This window comes from Amia ocellicauda, chromosome 6 (assembly GCF_036373705.1).
Source record: "Amia ocellicauda isolate fAmiCal2 chromosome 6, fAmiCal2.hap1, whole genome shotgun sequence".
In the NCBI taxonomy this organism is placed as follows: domain Eukaryota; kingdom Metazoa; phylum Chordata; class Actinopteri; order Amiiformes; family Amiidae; genus Amia; species Amia ocellicauda.
The window spans coordinates 18742574-18757394 of NC_089855.1; the positions used below are offsets into that span (position 1 = coordinate 18742574).

General features: G+C 38.9%; 1 protein-coding gene across 1 annotated transcript in view; it reads right to left on the minus strand.

Moving 5' to 3' along the window:
• Positions 1-200: 200 nt before the first annotated feature.
• man1a2 (mannosidase, alpha, class 1A, member 2) overlaps positions 201-14821 on the minus strand; it is a 159102-nt gene continuing 144481 nt past the window's right edge. The window contains exons 10-14 of the mRNA XM_066706520.1: positions 14228-14343; positions 13255-13474; positions 12846-13018; positions 3416-3531; positions 201-1469 (exon numbers count right to left, since the gene is read on the minus strand). Coding sequence (XP_066562617.1) covers positions 1337-1469; positions 3416-3531; positions 12846-13018; positions 13255-13474; positions 14228-14343 — 758 coding nt within the window. The 3' untranslated portion in view covers positions 201-1336. The remainder of the gene's footprint in view (positions 1470-3415; positions 3532-12845; positions 13019-13254; positions 13475-14227; positions 14344-14821) is intronic.

Here is a 14821-nt window from a genome sequence, read left to right on the forward strand (position 1 = left end):
AGCAAAGTCTTTTTAGGGAAAGAGGCAACTGGAACACATTCTCGGGGAGACCGCATTAAGAACAGAAATATGAAGCTAGGTCAAGCAGCATCTATAGCAACAGCTTAACCAGCATTTCAGTGGTTGTGTGATATTGTAAACAAAAAGAAACCCCAAAGCGAGAGCACAAGGTCTCAGCCCTGATAACACTGAACAGAACACTCTCTTAAACATTCCTTTTTATTCATCAACATAGTAACACATACAATTCCAACAGAAATAAAAACCCTTTCCATCTGATAAAAGCAGAGCAAATTTTAAAACGATCGTACAATGGAAACACAGAAGAAGGTGTAGTACAATTTCAACTGGTGTCATTTGTGTTCAGATAAAATGATTCCTCTTGGGAGAAAGTTCCTTTGCTACTTATCTTGCGGCCCCAATGCAGTAGTCGAAGAGTGCAGAGATGGGCTGATTTCTGTTACACGACTGCAGGTTATGAAGTATAACTTTATCGCTGAAGAAGGAAGTAGATCATTGTCATCAATTCCTCACTATTTCGAAGGCGTGTCAACTTCCGAATTTCCGAACACAAAGGCTCAAATTTGTAAAGCTAAAGAAGCCGCAGTTTCTCTTAATTTTCTTTAAAGGGAAAAATAAAGGGAGAATGAGATCAGCCATATGAATGTGGAAATAAATTAATATTACAACCGTTGAAGAGTTGCCACATTGCCGCCATGGTTTTTAGATGGTCATTCTGTTCTGTGTTGTTCAGAGAAAAAAAAAAAGTATAATAGGGTGATATACAATAATTCTGGGATGCTACTGTATTTGTTCAAGTCCTTGAGCTGTATTAATTCCATTTGACTACGAAGAAATCTAGAAAAAAACAAAACCACCCCCTCCCCCCCAAAAAAACCCATCCCGTTTGACCCATCGTTTTTAGTCAGTATTGTTCCGAGCCAGGTCACTCGAAGACAGGAGGAAAAATGCCCCCGTTTGTGTGTACTTGTGAGTTCTGGTCAGCATTAAAAAATAAAACCAAAAAAATAAACCATCAACAAATGTAAAAGAATCCTGATCCAGAGGCTGGAGGGGAAAACAAATCCACATCCATTTGCAACACCTACCGTTGTCCTTTAAAAGCTTGGTCAGATTTATAAAATGGAATATGTCAAATTCAGCTGCTTTGACCTCGTCTGCCAAGATGAGTAGAGTAAGAAAGATTAAGTCCCTCGCCCTGCAGATTCGTACATTCCTCTCCGAAGGATTTTATAGATTTGAGTCTCTTCTTTATTACGTTGCATCAGCTTAATGGCCAAGAGTGGTCCTTTCACAAACACCTCCGCAGCCAATCCTATCGAAAAGCATTGTTGCCTGCTAGGGTTATATTTCCCAGGTGCAGTACAGGCAAGGGATGGGCCTCGGTGTTGAAGACCCAGTTATCTAAAGGTAACAGGTCGTCACTGGAGAACAGGAGGTACAGATACCTGCAATGAGAAACAAAAGAGAGATATTAAGCAAGAAAAGCAAGCCTCAGGGCTTCCTAACCAGCACAAAGACAAATGGAGACACTGCTAATGACGTTTATGTTATTCACAGAGGACTAAAAATCACTTCCAGATTATTATTATTATTATTTGTTATAAATTCAACAATATAGGTAAAACAAGGAAAAACATCTGTAATTCTGATGTAATGGTTGGAGAAAGAAAATAGATGGGGGGGCAATATTTCAAGGATGAATGAAACTACAAAAAATGCTGATATGACTGGGATTATAAATCTGTGTCAGCTCACACATCCTCAAAGCTGTGCCTACGGTCAGGGCGCTTTATTGATGTACTATTCTCTCTCAATGGAGGAAGTAGGAGCGCCATATAGCAGCACTATAAAAGCCTACACCAAAACGCCAGCCACTGCCTCAAGTTTTCTTTGCTTTTTGAAAACCGCTATTTTTACTGCACCCGTCTTTGCGGTTTCATGTAATATATTATTTCTGAAAGAGTTTCACTTAGCCGTGTTAGGAAGCAGCTGTCAGTTCTGGTGCAACAGAACAGCAGTCAATAAAATCCTTAATCTCTCAAGCACTTGAACAGCTGAGCAGGTGTGTACACAAACACACCTTTCCGTTTTGAAATATCTCGTGAAAAAAGACAGAAAGAAGCCATGTAGGATATGTTTGCTAGCCAGAAGCCTGCTAAGTGGAAGAAGTCCTTTGCAAAAGCTGGCCCCTGTAGCCTCCTGTTATTCCAGACAGCACAGCCTGCCAGACTCAGAGTAATGCTATTCATAATCTGAAAAGTACAAACCACCTTGTAAACCTGTATATTGAGTAGCATAGTATGTAAACACGTTTTACAACCATGTTCACTTTCTACCACAGAAAAGACTTTTGATCTTATCACCTAGAATGTTTACATACAACAAAAGCAAATATTAACAAATGTAGAATGCAACTTAAATGTAAATATACTGAAGCTTTGTTTTATGGTTTCATTCGAGAGCAGATATCTCCAGGATCTCACATTTACATCTGCGTGATTCCTTCATCTTTTGTGTTCCTTGAGAGGGATTGATTGCCTGCAGAGGGCAGTAACCATGCAACATAACATCTTTAAGAAAATCATAAAGTTTTCCTAAACACGTTTCCATTACATTTCATATCATCACTAACACACCAGCTCTCTCTGGACTTGTTTAACGTGTTTGTATACTAAAATAAAAGTTCATGTCTTAACCTGATCATTACAAACCTGCTGGCGGTTTGGCCTCGTCAGTGGCTGTTTTTTTTTTATACCGTCCTTTTCCGTTTTTAGCATTTCCAAGTGAGAGTGAATGGTTGCTTTGTGCGGCTTGAGAGCAGGGTCCTGACACACAATTAAGCCGGTTGTCCGAACATGACTTGTGTCCGATTGAGACTGACAGATCGACTGTGCCAAACAAAGTGTGCAATCTGGATTACACAGGGTAAGGAATTTAAACTTTTCATTGCACTGACAGCGAAAGGCCTTACCCTCAAATGGTGAACTATAAATGTCAAAGCCATCGACTCACACTTACGGCAATTACAACGCTTTGAGTGAGTGGAAGGAATTTGTGCAAACATGGGCTCTTTATTACTCTATTAACCAATTCCAGTTCCTGTTCTAATAACACCTTCACTTTATGTCATGTTTCTTTGCACAGCTTCAAAGAAGGCTCTGACAAATTCAGTTTACAAATGGAAAACATTCAATTCAATCCATACTTGATATTTAATTAAGGAAAAAACACATTTTCACAACTAAACTGACAAATAAGCATTACTTAACTTACCTTAACTTAACTTTAAAAAAAAAAAAAAAGAAAAAGAAAAAACCTCAAGAACAACACACACATTGAAGATGGTCCAGACAAGAGCCACGACACCAGACTGAAGAAGCATATGACTTACTTCAAAGTTTCAGCGAGGAAGAAGCTTTGTTGAACATCGTCATATGCCGGGTTTGAGGAGTAGACATCTTTGACTCCGGAGAAACCACCGCTGACCCTGCAGTACTTGTCAATGGCCTGAGGAAAAACAAAACAAAACAAAACAAAACAGTCTTCAGTGTGTCCCTCGACTAGTTGCTGCCAAACTCATTTCCAAAGAAGAGACACCGGATGCGCCAGTGTACGACACCACCGCAGATCATACATTGCACATAGCTGTAAACTATGGTCACAGCTCACATCCCCTCACAACACACAGGAGTATTGGAGGACCTTTCCTTCCCTGCTATGCCCTTTAAAACATACAAAACTGTATACTGTACACTGTACAGTGTGGAAACAATGGTTATCACTTCCAAAAATAAGCATGCTTTAATAATATTGCAACTCCAAATATTTGAGTATTGTTAATTGTTTTACAAATTCTCTAAATCCGAGTTTGAAATTCCCAGGACCGGGAGAAGCTATTAGCATTTCCTACGCCAGCATTAAACTGCAGTGGTTTCACAGCCCTGAAGCAGGTTTAAAACGGAATTAAATATCCGCTTAATAGGAAAATACAATATTGACTGTTTCCCTCTAGTGGGATTGTCTTCACCTTATGTGTGACTGCCTGTGATACATTTATTCCTCTGTTGTTTACTACCCCGTAAGGATGTATGTTGGCCTGGATCAGACACCAATGCCTGTGTGAGCTTTTTGGGCTCCTTGTGATTGTCTTAAAAATGTTCTCTGGTGAATGAGAGTCTGAAACCTAAGGAGGGAAGTGTTTGAAGTGTAAAGGGAAACTACCGCAGCTAAAGTACAGAACTGATACAGTGGAGTTTGCCATCGACCTTGAGTCATGAAAATAAACCAGAGACGCAAATGCAAATCTCGAAAATGGTTTCTGGTTCTGCACAGTAGCTGAGTGTTAACTGTACAGTGCAATTCCACAGAAAGGAAATGTTAACAAGTCTGACACTTCACAGGGACTCGAATGTAGACATGAAGCCCCAAATCTACAAATAGTTGAAACACTTCTTGAAATGTCTTTTCCTCATAATCTGGCCACGTATATAGTTGTGGTGACACCATCAAACAAAGCTGACATATTTGATACAGAAGGTCTTTTCAACAGGCATTCATCACAATTTGAAAACAGCAGGAAACAAACAATGCTGGTTTGTGAAGAACCTGGCGTATCAATTATTTGAAAAGTTAACAAACACTGATAAATAATTGAACGAAAAAGGGGGAAAAAAAAGGTACTCGTGAGTACAGTACCGCCAACACAGAAAAAACAAGCTGGCGATTTCATATGTATGTATGCATTTATAACTCTGTACATAATAAATAGGATGCCTCCATACTATTAAAAGACAGGGATTGACTGAAATAAATAAGGTATGAAGTAATGCATAACAACAGGAATTCCAATATGACAAAAACATTTCCTTGGGTGTACTACGAGGCTTGTGAGGATTTAAAGCATAAGAAAAAGTATTTAACCACATATGAACACCATACACATTCCTTAGAGACAGACCGTTTCTGAAGTACACAACAGTGATGAGTTCAGAAACGGCAGGACAGCAGAAGATGGACAATCTCTTCAATTACTGGTCTGGTGGTGATGGAAAGGAACAACCCATCTACCTGAAAATAAATGTCGTCCAGCTGCTGTTTCACAGCGCGTACACAAATAAAGGTTAATTGAGAAGGTGCATGGGCAAAGCAGATGTGATTTCCTAGCCTGAAACCAAAATAATTACAACACTGAATCCTACTGAAAAGGGCACATTTTCCTGCATCACAGCCTTTTGTTTTCAAGAATCCAGCTATAAAACATCAAAGCTGATAAGCCCACCTATCAGTGAAAGAGTTAAAAAATACACAACAAACCCATCACTAATAATCCACAGCCATTTTAGAATACAACTACATTACACTTCCCAGTCAACCGCAGCGACTGATCCATTGGGCTGGAAAAATAATAATAAAAAAGGTCTCCTTATAGTAGCAACACTATACCTGTGTGGACTGGAGAGTTTAAACAAAGTTTTAATGTGAATTATTTGTCACAATACATATTTTAGAGAATCTTCTGATTTCTCATACTCATTAATCTTTCAGCTGGCCCTCTCATATATTCAAGTACAACCAAATTCTCTAAGAGTCTTACAGTACAGCTTTCTATTCAATCTGAGAAAACAGAGGTATAAAGAACAAGAAACATTCTGACAGTATTTAGTCTATATGGCATACATTGGATGTTCTAAATCCCTATGGTGGAGGCATTTTGAAATATATTATTCTTGGAAGTAGCAGGGGAATACAACATGACTTCTGCCTCTGCAACAACTATCAGTATGGTTTACAAAATGTAGGATTCACAACTGACAATGCTGGCTGAGAAACTACACAAAAAAGCATGATTAACAGAAATGAGATGAGAGTAATTTTGAGAGCACAAGACTGATAAAAAATACTGCCGTGCTGAGGTGATTGGTTTTGAGCAAGATCTTTAAATCTGACTATCTGATTCAAATAAAAAAAAATGGATTTTACGACCGAATGATGGACCCAAAATAGACAAATTATGTTCTTGATAGACAAATGAGTTTTCCTCTTTTCCATGCTGAATTCACCTTCACTTGTACACTGCTCTTAGAGGTAATCACAGGATGGAAACGTTTGCTAGAAAGAGTATTCCATTCCTGCTAACAGCTTATAAATGTATGGATTGTATTGGGCAGTGTCAATTAGCACAGACCCAGAAGGTTCAGGGATTAAGTTATTAGTCAATAGATGATATATTGCTAAACAAGTGCAGTATGGCAGATTCAACATGTGGAGATGTGTGTGTCTGTGTGTGTGTATATATATATATATATATATATATATATACACACACACACACACAACTAATGAGAAATGGATTACTGCAGACCTGTCACAAAATAAAGTTTCTCAAATCTTTCTTTAGATATATGTGTGGCAATCAATTATGTGAAATGAATTGTAAAGCAACCTACTGATTTCACAACAAAAGCCATATGGTTTCACACCTGTACAATGTCAGTATGTAAACTCTACTAGCAGCCAAGCTGATTTTCGTTTTGCAAGTCAATATTTCTCTGCGGGGGTGGGGGGACCCAAATCTATTCTGAAACTTACTTGTAAAAACATCTTTCTTTGGAAACAATAAAATTGTTTCATAACAACAGGTGGGCCATTTGCCTTTCATAATTTCCCTATGGGCAGACTGTGCTAAAAAAAGAACTGTTACTGATTTGAAGTGATACTGAAGAATGACTACTGAACAATAAGACAACTGCTGAGAGTACAACAAAGAACAAACTACCACTGTAACATACACTGTCCTCACTCTGACAAACGACGGTTCGTTTTCTTTTCTCCAGGTTCTGGGAAAGCACACAACTACAAGTCAGGAAACTCATGAGAACCCAAGGCAATATCCTTTAAACCTTCTGATTTGAGATTAACACAGCTGGAAGCACACACATATTAAAAACGTGACGCAGAGCAAAAAGTCCTCTATACTTATTTAATGATTACCAATGCAAGCAGAAAATGAGAAACGCTGAACATAATAATCCTGCTAAAAATAAACACTGTGACGTGTGTGTGTGTGTGTGTGTGTGTGTGTGTGTGTGTGGGAGTGTGAGGTTGATGCTAGGATCCCTGCCAGGACCATCCGTTGAGCAGAACTGTGAACCAAAACTGTCATTATAGCCAAGTGAGACCTAATAAAGTACAGAGCAACATTAGACTTCTGCAGTCTTCACGGGAGATTCTGATAATGATGTCTACCTACAGTCATTTTAATATCCACACTGCCACAGGAGACCAATGAAAGCATGAGCGGCTCAGGTTCTGTGAAGACCGTTTCAAACAATAGCTATGGTGGTGAATGTAGACATTTGGGACAGTTCAATAATACGTGGATTTGGGCTGCTTTACCAAATGAGAAATTTAAACATGACAGGAGAAGATGGACTGGGTGTATATAAAATTGAGAAAATGTTAACCTGCTTGTCTATAGGCAGCATATTACAAAATGTATTTTTCGCTGGTATACTCAACATATTTTAAACATGGTCTCAACAAACACTGTACAATACAGTTGTTTTCCTTAGACACCTGGATTAAGCTGAAGAAGAACCAAAAAAATATGTCACAATTTCTTCTGTTTACATCAGGTGGAAAAACCAGGTCACATTCAACAATGAACAGTAATCAAACACTTTCCCCAAATACATGATTTCATTGGAATTGCAGCTACAAACTGCAGTTGCAGGAACTTTCAAAGGAAGTCAAAATAATACAGTAAATCAAAAACCAAAAACAGATATAAGAAAAGGACCATGAGAATACTGCTTCAGTCTCCTGAGATCATAGGCCCTATACAATTCAAAATAAAAGTCTGCCTTGAAGGCCCTGGTGGAAAAAGATTGAAACAAAAATATAATCTTTGAATTTGTGCAAAGTAGAGTTTTCAAAGGCGTTAACGTAAACCCAACTGCTATGGCAAAGCAAATGTTAAGGTTTCATCTGCACAATGTGATTACAACAACTTATTTCTTCTGATTTTGTAGAATCTGGCCTTTGGGACACACCACTGCCTGTTCCCTCAATTACCATCTGTACTAAGAGCACATATATTACTTAAATAACACCAGAATCAATGCACCATAACCTCTAAATTAATTTAAAGAAAATACATACATACATAATTTCACTATTTAATTTCCTTAAATCAAGTTGTAGATAACAATAACAATGTGTTTTAAACAACTTCTTAATGTTGTTAAGACTTGTTCATCTTACTTCTGCTCCTGATTATGGGTGATAGAAGCTTTTAGATGATATACAAAGCTCCTATGATAAAAAGAAACCATCGGCATGAGTAGGATAAATATCAGCTTTTTGGGAATGTGAACTATATTAATTTTAAGTCAACTGAATTGGAGTGGATGTGCTAGAAGTTTCCGATTCATACAGGTACAGGACCATTCTCTGTTCACCGGCTGTAGATACTGTATACGCATGCAAGCAGAATCAATTAATTATTTTCTACAGTTAAAAGTGTAGACATGCTGCTATTCAGACCCTTATCACAGCAGTGGACTTCAATGCATCAGCTATAACACCTAGTACATACAGCATGTCATTAAACAACACAGAGCCAGGTAAAACAAAGAAAGCAGCCAACGACAAAAAAGCAAATAAATTAAAACTGATCAGAACAAAACAAATTAAATGTAATATTCAGTACTCGTATTTTAAAAACTGTAAGGTCTATCTTGGGAATAAACTATATCATAATCAGGCTTTGATAATTGGTACACAGGTTGCACTTGGACCACCAATGGGAAAATGTGCATCAAACTGACAGCTCAGCAGGTAATTGCATACCAATCACTGGCTACAACAGAAAACCTGCGACATTTGAAATGATGAGTTGGCAGAACAGAACATCGCCTCCACCGTATGATTTACGAATACTCAACAGCTGTCTGTGTTTAGCAAGACAAACATTAGAGCAGAGAGAATGTGATTCGGATTGCTTTAATAATAGACAAATTATAAATATATATAAAAAGGTTATGTGCCACTGTGTTTCTTCAGGTAGGCATGTGAGAACCTTTTGGTAAAACATACGTGAACCCCTGATTATATTTAGTTTTTTTCGCAAATGGAGCTACATGTAAGATGGAGCCAGAACATTTTTGGAGCTGGACGAATAATAAACAGGAAGATTGGAATTGGTTTTCATAATGGGATTTCTGGCTTGAAGCAGAATGCACAACCTATGAAGCATGACGTTTCTAGACTGCCTATTGAATGTTACCATAATGTGAGCCTTCAAACATGCGTTTCCTTCGTCCACTTGCACCGCTCCGAGTTTCTATTTGTAAATCAACGGCTTAGAGAAGCTGACAGCATCTGGCATTAGACTGAGTGAGTAAACAGACTGGTGAAATGAAAGTTACAGTGACGTGTACAGAGTGGATATAATATAATAATAAATCCATCCAGTACAGGGTCATGGTGAGCTGGAGTCTAATCCGGTGGGAACAGGGTGCAAAGCAGGGTACACCCTGGATCGGATGCCAGTCCATCCCAGGGCAACACACACATACACCACACTCAGAAAACTAGGGTATTTTGAGATGTTAGTAGAAATAATTATTCTAAAAGCTCCTCAAAAAATAGTTAAGGAACAGAGCAGAAAGAAAAGGCTGAAGGGAATGGTTTAAGTCACGTTAAGCCGCATTGAAGCAGATGAAGTGTAGTGTACCTCTGAAGATGAAGGTTAAACAGCAGTGCGGAAGGATATGCAGGAGGTACCCTGATATCCATCTGGTAAGCAGCTATCTACAGCTGGCCAGCCTGAACTCTCAAGGTGATGTCACACGCAATCTACAGCCGCTTCAGCCAACAGAGTATCACATTGCCTGCAGCTATGGAGAAATCATGTGAAGGCAGGTTTCCTTGTTTCTCAGCAAATTCCCCTACACTGAACTATAATCAGGTTCTCTTCTTCTATTAATCTGGATGCAAACAGAACCGGGTGGGGGTGGGTGCTGGGATCACTGCTGGCCTGGTACAGCCAGCTCCAGCAGCACATATATAGGGGAGAGTCACTGTAACTACCAAACTGGCCTTCACACAAATAAACAAGAAATGCTCATTAAAGGAAATACCAATGTTATCATCAAATGGTTCCTAACTAAATAACCTAAATATTAAACTACCTGTAGTTTTAAATTCAGGTCTGTTTTGAAAGGGGCTAATTCCTCACAAGGGCAGCCTATATTCCTCCCTGTGGGTTACATTTTGATGAATGCCAATATTTATTGCTCTAAAAAGAATAAATACAATTGAATTAGGCTTTTCTTAAAGCACTGAGAGGCAGATGGTAATTCACATACCTTCAATAAATGACGATTCAAGTCAGCATTGCAAAACCATCCTAAGTATCACTATGCTTTTTATGGCAATTTATATTTCAATGTTACAGTTATATTTGTTTCTCAGCAGGTCAGGCCAAGAAGCATTTAGGTGATATTTATTGTATCATTACTTATTCATGATATGGTGACCCTGCCACATTTTACTATTTCAGTCAATCTCAACATAAATTACAGTAAAGCTACCTAGCTGAAGGCAAGCCAAGTGACTCTTTTAACATAAATCAAAATTATCCATTTTTTCTGAGCATTTACTTTCAAGTTTTCCTGGAGTTGAAACAAATGAGGTGAGATGCCAATAATGTGGAAGTGACAGCATCACAACAGGAAGGAACGGGAGAGAAGACTACTTTTGTCACACTTTCAAAAAACAGGCATTTATTTGGGTTGGAGCTCAAATACAGTTTTGGTCGGGAGTCATCTTAAAGACCACAGCACCTGGTGTTTGCAGCCCTCAAAGGGTCATGGGGGGGGGGATCAGTCATGGACATACAATATGATAGAAAACAAGTTTGCTTGCAGGCTCAAATTGTCCTGGAGAAAGCTGCTGATTCTCAGTCACCACAAATCCCACCCTGCCTAAACACTGACTAAAGTCATCCTTATTTTTGAACTTTGAACTTTGAAACAGGGCAGTATTGTGAATAAAAGTGCATAATCTAGATTGGGCGTTAAGTCAATAAACGATAGTAGTTTCTCAGTTCATTCAAGTCAAGTTACTGGTTTTATGCTTGCTCAGATTCAACTCATGCTTTAAATGAACCTTTGTACTGGTGAACAATTGGTGATCCCCAATGTCTGTATTCATGTTTATATATAATATTTTGTAAGTGATTATTTAAAGGATGTGAGTATTGGCATTGTGTTTGTTACAGATTGATGGCAAAGTGATGTGTGGACTGCATTGCTTCTTTAGAGTATTAACTTGGTTCTTCTGTTTTACATTGAAGAACAAACAGTTTTTTCTGATTATATCCAGTTAATGAGGACATATGTGTGTGTTTATATTACATCTAATCAAGGATCTTCAGAGCAAGTTTCAATTAATATGGTGTGGTGGATTTTGATGAACGCACCTTTCTTGTTACAAACTACAAAATAAAAAGATGTTTAATTTTGTATATAAACTGTTCATTGAGATCTAACAACTTGAAAAGGGAAAGTCAGGCTCCTGTTCATCAAGCAAACAGTCTTTTAAGAAGCCCAAAGGTTTCATAACTCACAAATAGGCTTCACAGCAGGATACTGTTTAAGACACTGAAATGTGGAGCTGAGCAAAGACACTGACTGACAAACACAATTAGGAGTGGACAGCATATTCCTGCAGGGCTGCTTTGGTGGATAAAAACTGACAGGCAAGAATCTGTGAGGGGCATGCCTCAAAGGAATGCAGATCAAAATTTAATTGGATATAAAAAATATATACACTTTAATCTTGGTGCTCTGCAACAACAACGGACTGCAAGTCTTAGTAGCTTTTATCCCACAAGTTGGCAGTTTGACTGTGCAGAACATGCCCTAATGATATACTGTCCTCTTAAGATTTAATTAATAATTATTTACTTAATTAGTGGATTAACTATGCACATCCACCCTTTCTTTCCTTCGAGATACAGCAGTCGTCGGCTCCAAGGGGCAGCTGCAGTGCTAGATTCAGGTAGACACAATTATGACAAACAAGCACATGCCTACTGCAGGGCATGCAAGAAAAAGCATCTGCCCAGTTTGCTGTTGCAATTTAATTTGACAGTTACATGAGTGAAGCAAATACTCAAAGTACTCAAAACACATTCCTGCCATTTTAAAACGCTTCCAGGTCGACCTCTCCCCTTAAACATGCAAACTGCTTCTGTAATACGAATTTCCCAAAGGTTGCTTCCGTGTTGATTTGTTAGTTGACATGTTCACACCATAAATAGAGATGCTCTGAGAAAAAGGATATAAGGCATGGTTTGCTGAAGCTGCTTTCATGATTTTGTTCCCTTTACCTCTGTTAACCAACACACAGGAATTGAGATGTGGAAAACAACACCATGCAGGGCGCACTTCATGTGAAAAACAGGGAGGCTGTTAATTCATGAATAATTTAGACATCTGAATTTAAAGTAATAAATAATTTAAAACAAAACCTGCAGGCTGTACTATATTTTACTAAAGATGAATGCAGGCTGGAGGTTGGGGCATGTGCAAAAAAATATTTATCTATCCATGTCTTTTGTGACCCTTTCTAGGAAAGCGCATTATCGGTCTCAGGCATCTCAGGTGAGGTTTGGATGAGTACTAACACAGTCCATTACCTTGGCCGCTTTTAGGAGAGTTCTGTGCCGCCCTAGGGCCATGTGAACGTACTGTAAGTCAAAACACTGTCAAGTTATGCCAAACACACTGCAGAATTGTAGGAATGCTTTTTACCTGCGCTGCCTCCCAGCCCCACTGCCGGTACTTCGGGTCATGGGTATATCTCCACATGTACCAGTAGGTCTCGATCACCTCAGGACGCAGGATGTAGTACTTCTCATTCTGTCGGACTGCAACGGCCTCCAACCCGCTGTCAAATTTGAATGCCTCTGGGCCAACCTTTAACACTGCAACGGAAAGAGAACCATGTGAACGTTGATATTTATGATGCTAAAGGCGAGACTGGGCTTTGATAGTCCTTGTTTAGTCATTAATTAATTAGTATTATTGTGCTATTGGTACTAACAATAGTTATTTGACAGTAAGCAAAACAAATCTCAGTAACTAATTGGTTAAATACAAATTAAAAAGTTGCCATTGCTCCCATTGAGAAGCTGCAGCTTCACTTGTCTCGCTTGGTCACCTGTCCTGTCGTAGGATTCATGGCAGGTGTGTGCAATCTCCGCTCCGAGCTGGAGGTAGTGGCCGGCTTTGTCCAGAGGCGACCCATCTGCCCCAAGAGCAAACATGCCGCCAGCGAAACACGTCAGGTGGCCCATCTTCCTCTCCAGGTGGCCGTTCTTCCATTCCCCGATAAAGGTCAGCCCGCCGTTGGATTTCCGGATCAAGTGTCTCTCGATAGCCTGCAGGGAGTCCATGCAGAGGGACAGAGCGTGTTACACACTGTTTCTAGTGCACAGCTTGGACATATTTGCTGACAATGTAGCTCAGCAGCTTGTGTGCTTGAATACTACAGATTGTTTTCTCCCAGAAAACATTTTATTTTGCTAAAAAGTTTCAATGTTCTACAAATATGCAAATTGGCCTGTGTGCTCTCTGTGGGGTACTTAGTAACAGTGGCCTTGTGGGGAAAAATGAAATACATTTATCATCTGTTTAAACAACTTGTACAAACAACAAAAACACCAATGAAAGGTAATGTTTACTGTTATTAATTACTGTCATTAAGGTAGCTTTAGTCTCTATCAATGATGATGCTGAGGAAAATAACTGAGTATTAAAAGATAAAAGCATAAACTGTATTTTATCACAATCTTTAAAATCTGTTTATCATCTCTATTAGAGAATGCAAATGGAGAAGAGCCTTACGGAGATGACTTTTAATGGAGAAAGGAACGTGCTATGCATATTGGATTTGAACAATACTAATGGAAATCCAAAGTATAAACGAATGAGTACATTCTTCAAGATAATCTTATTACAGCACTTTGCAATGACGTGTTTTATGACACAAATGTCAATGAAAAAAGAGCAAACAGAACTGGCCTTTAACCCAACATTGTACCCACTGTACCCTCCCCAGGGAAAAGGATTAGCCTAAAATGCATTAGACTGTAACATTTTTATGGGCTGCCACAATCGCAAAGTACACTTACCTCAATGGCATCATCATACATCATCCTCGCTTCATTGTCAGTTTTATCCGACATCAGCCAGGCTTTTAATAGGTACTCATAGAAGCTGTCGCCTAGTCCCCCCACTGATGTGTGGTCTGTGGAAACCAAGGGAGAGACAGGTGAAACTCCAATTCAACAGCATTTGTTCACCTAAGTTATTTCAATTTGGGGTTAGATATTTTAACATGAAAACAAATTAGACAAAGGAGCCCTGAAAATCAATCAGTCAAACAAACAAACACTGATAGCCAGACAGTCTGTATTTTGGATGTTGTTAAATTAGCAGGAACAAGTGTGCCCACTATTGCTTCAGTGGAAATGGTGCTGTACTCAGCACAGCTTATGTTGTGAATGATGCTGCTGAAGTCAACACCCTACTTGTTTTAAATCTGAGCTGCACTTTTAATTTTTACGGTTTAGCTTCCTGCTTGTCAGTACTGCCAAGCATCTGTAGCCATTTCACCGATCAGCCTGAAATGGCACCGGCTAAATTTTTATGCCACACATTAGAATCACATTAAAGGAAATTCTGAAACGGTAATAACTAAACAAAAGCATGAAAATTTGTTTGGC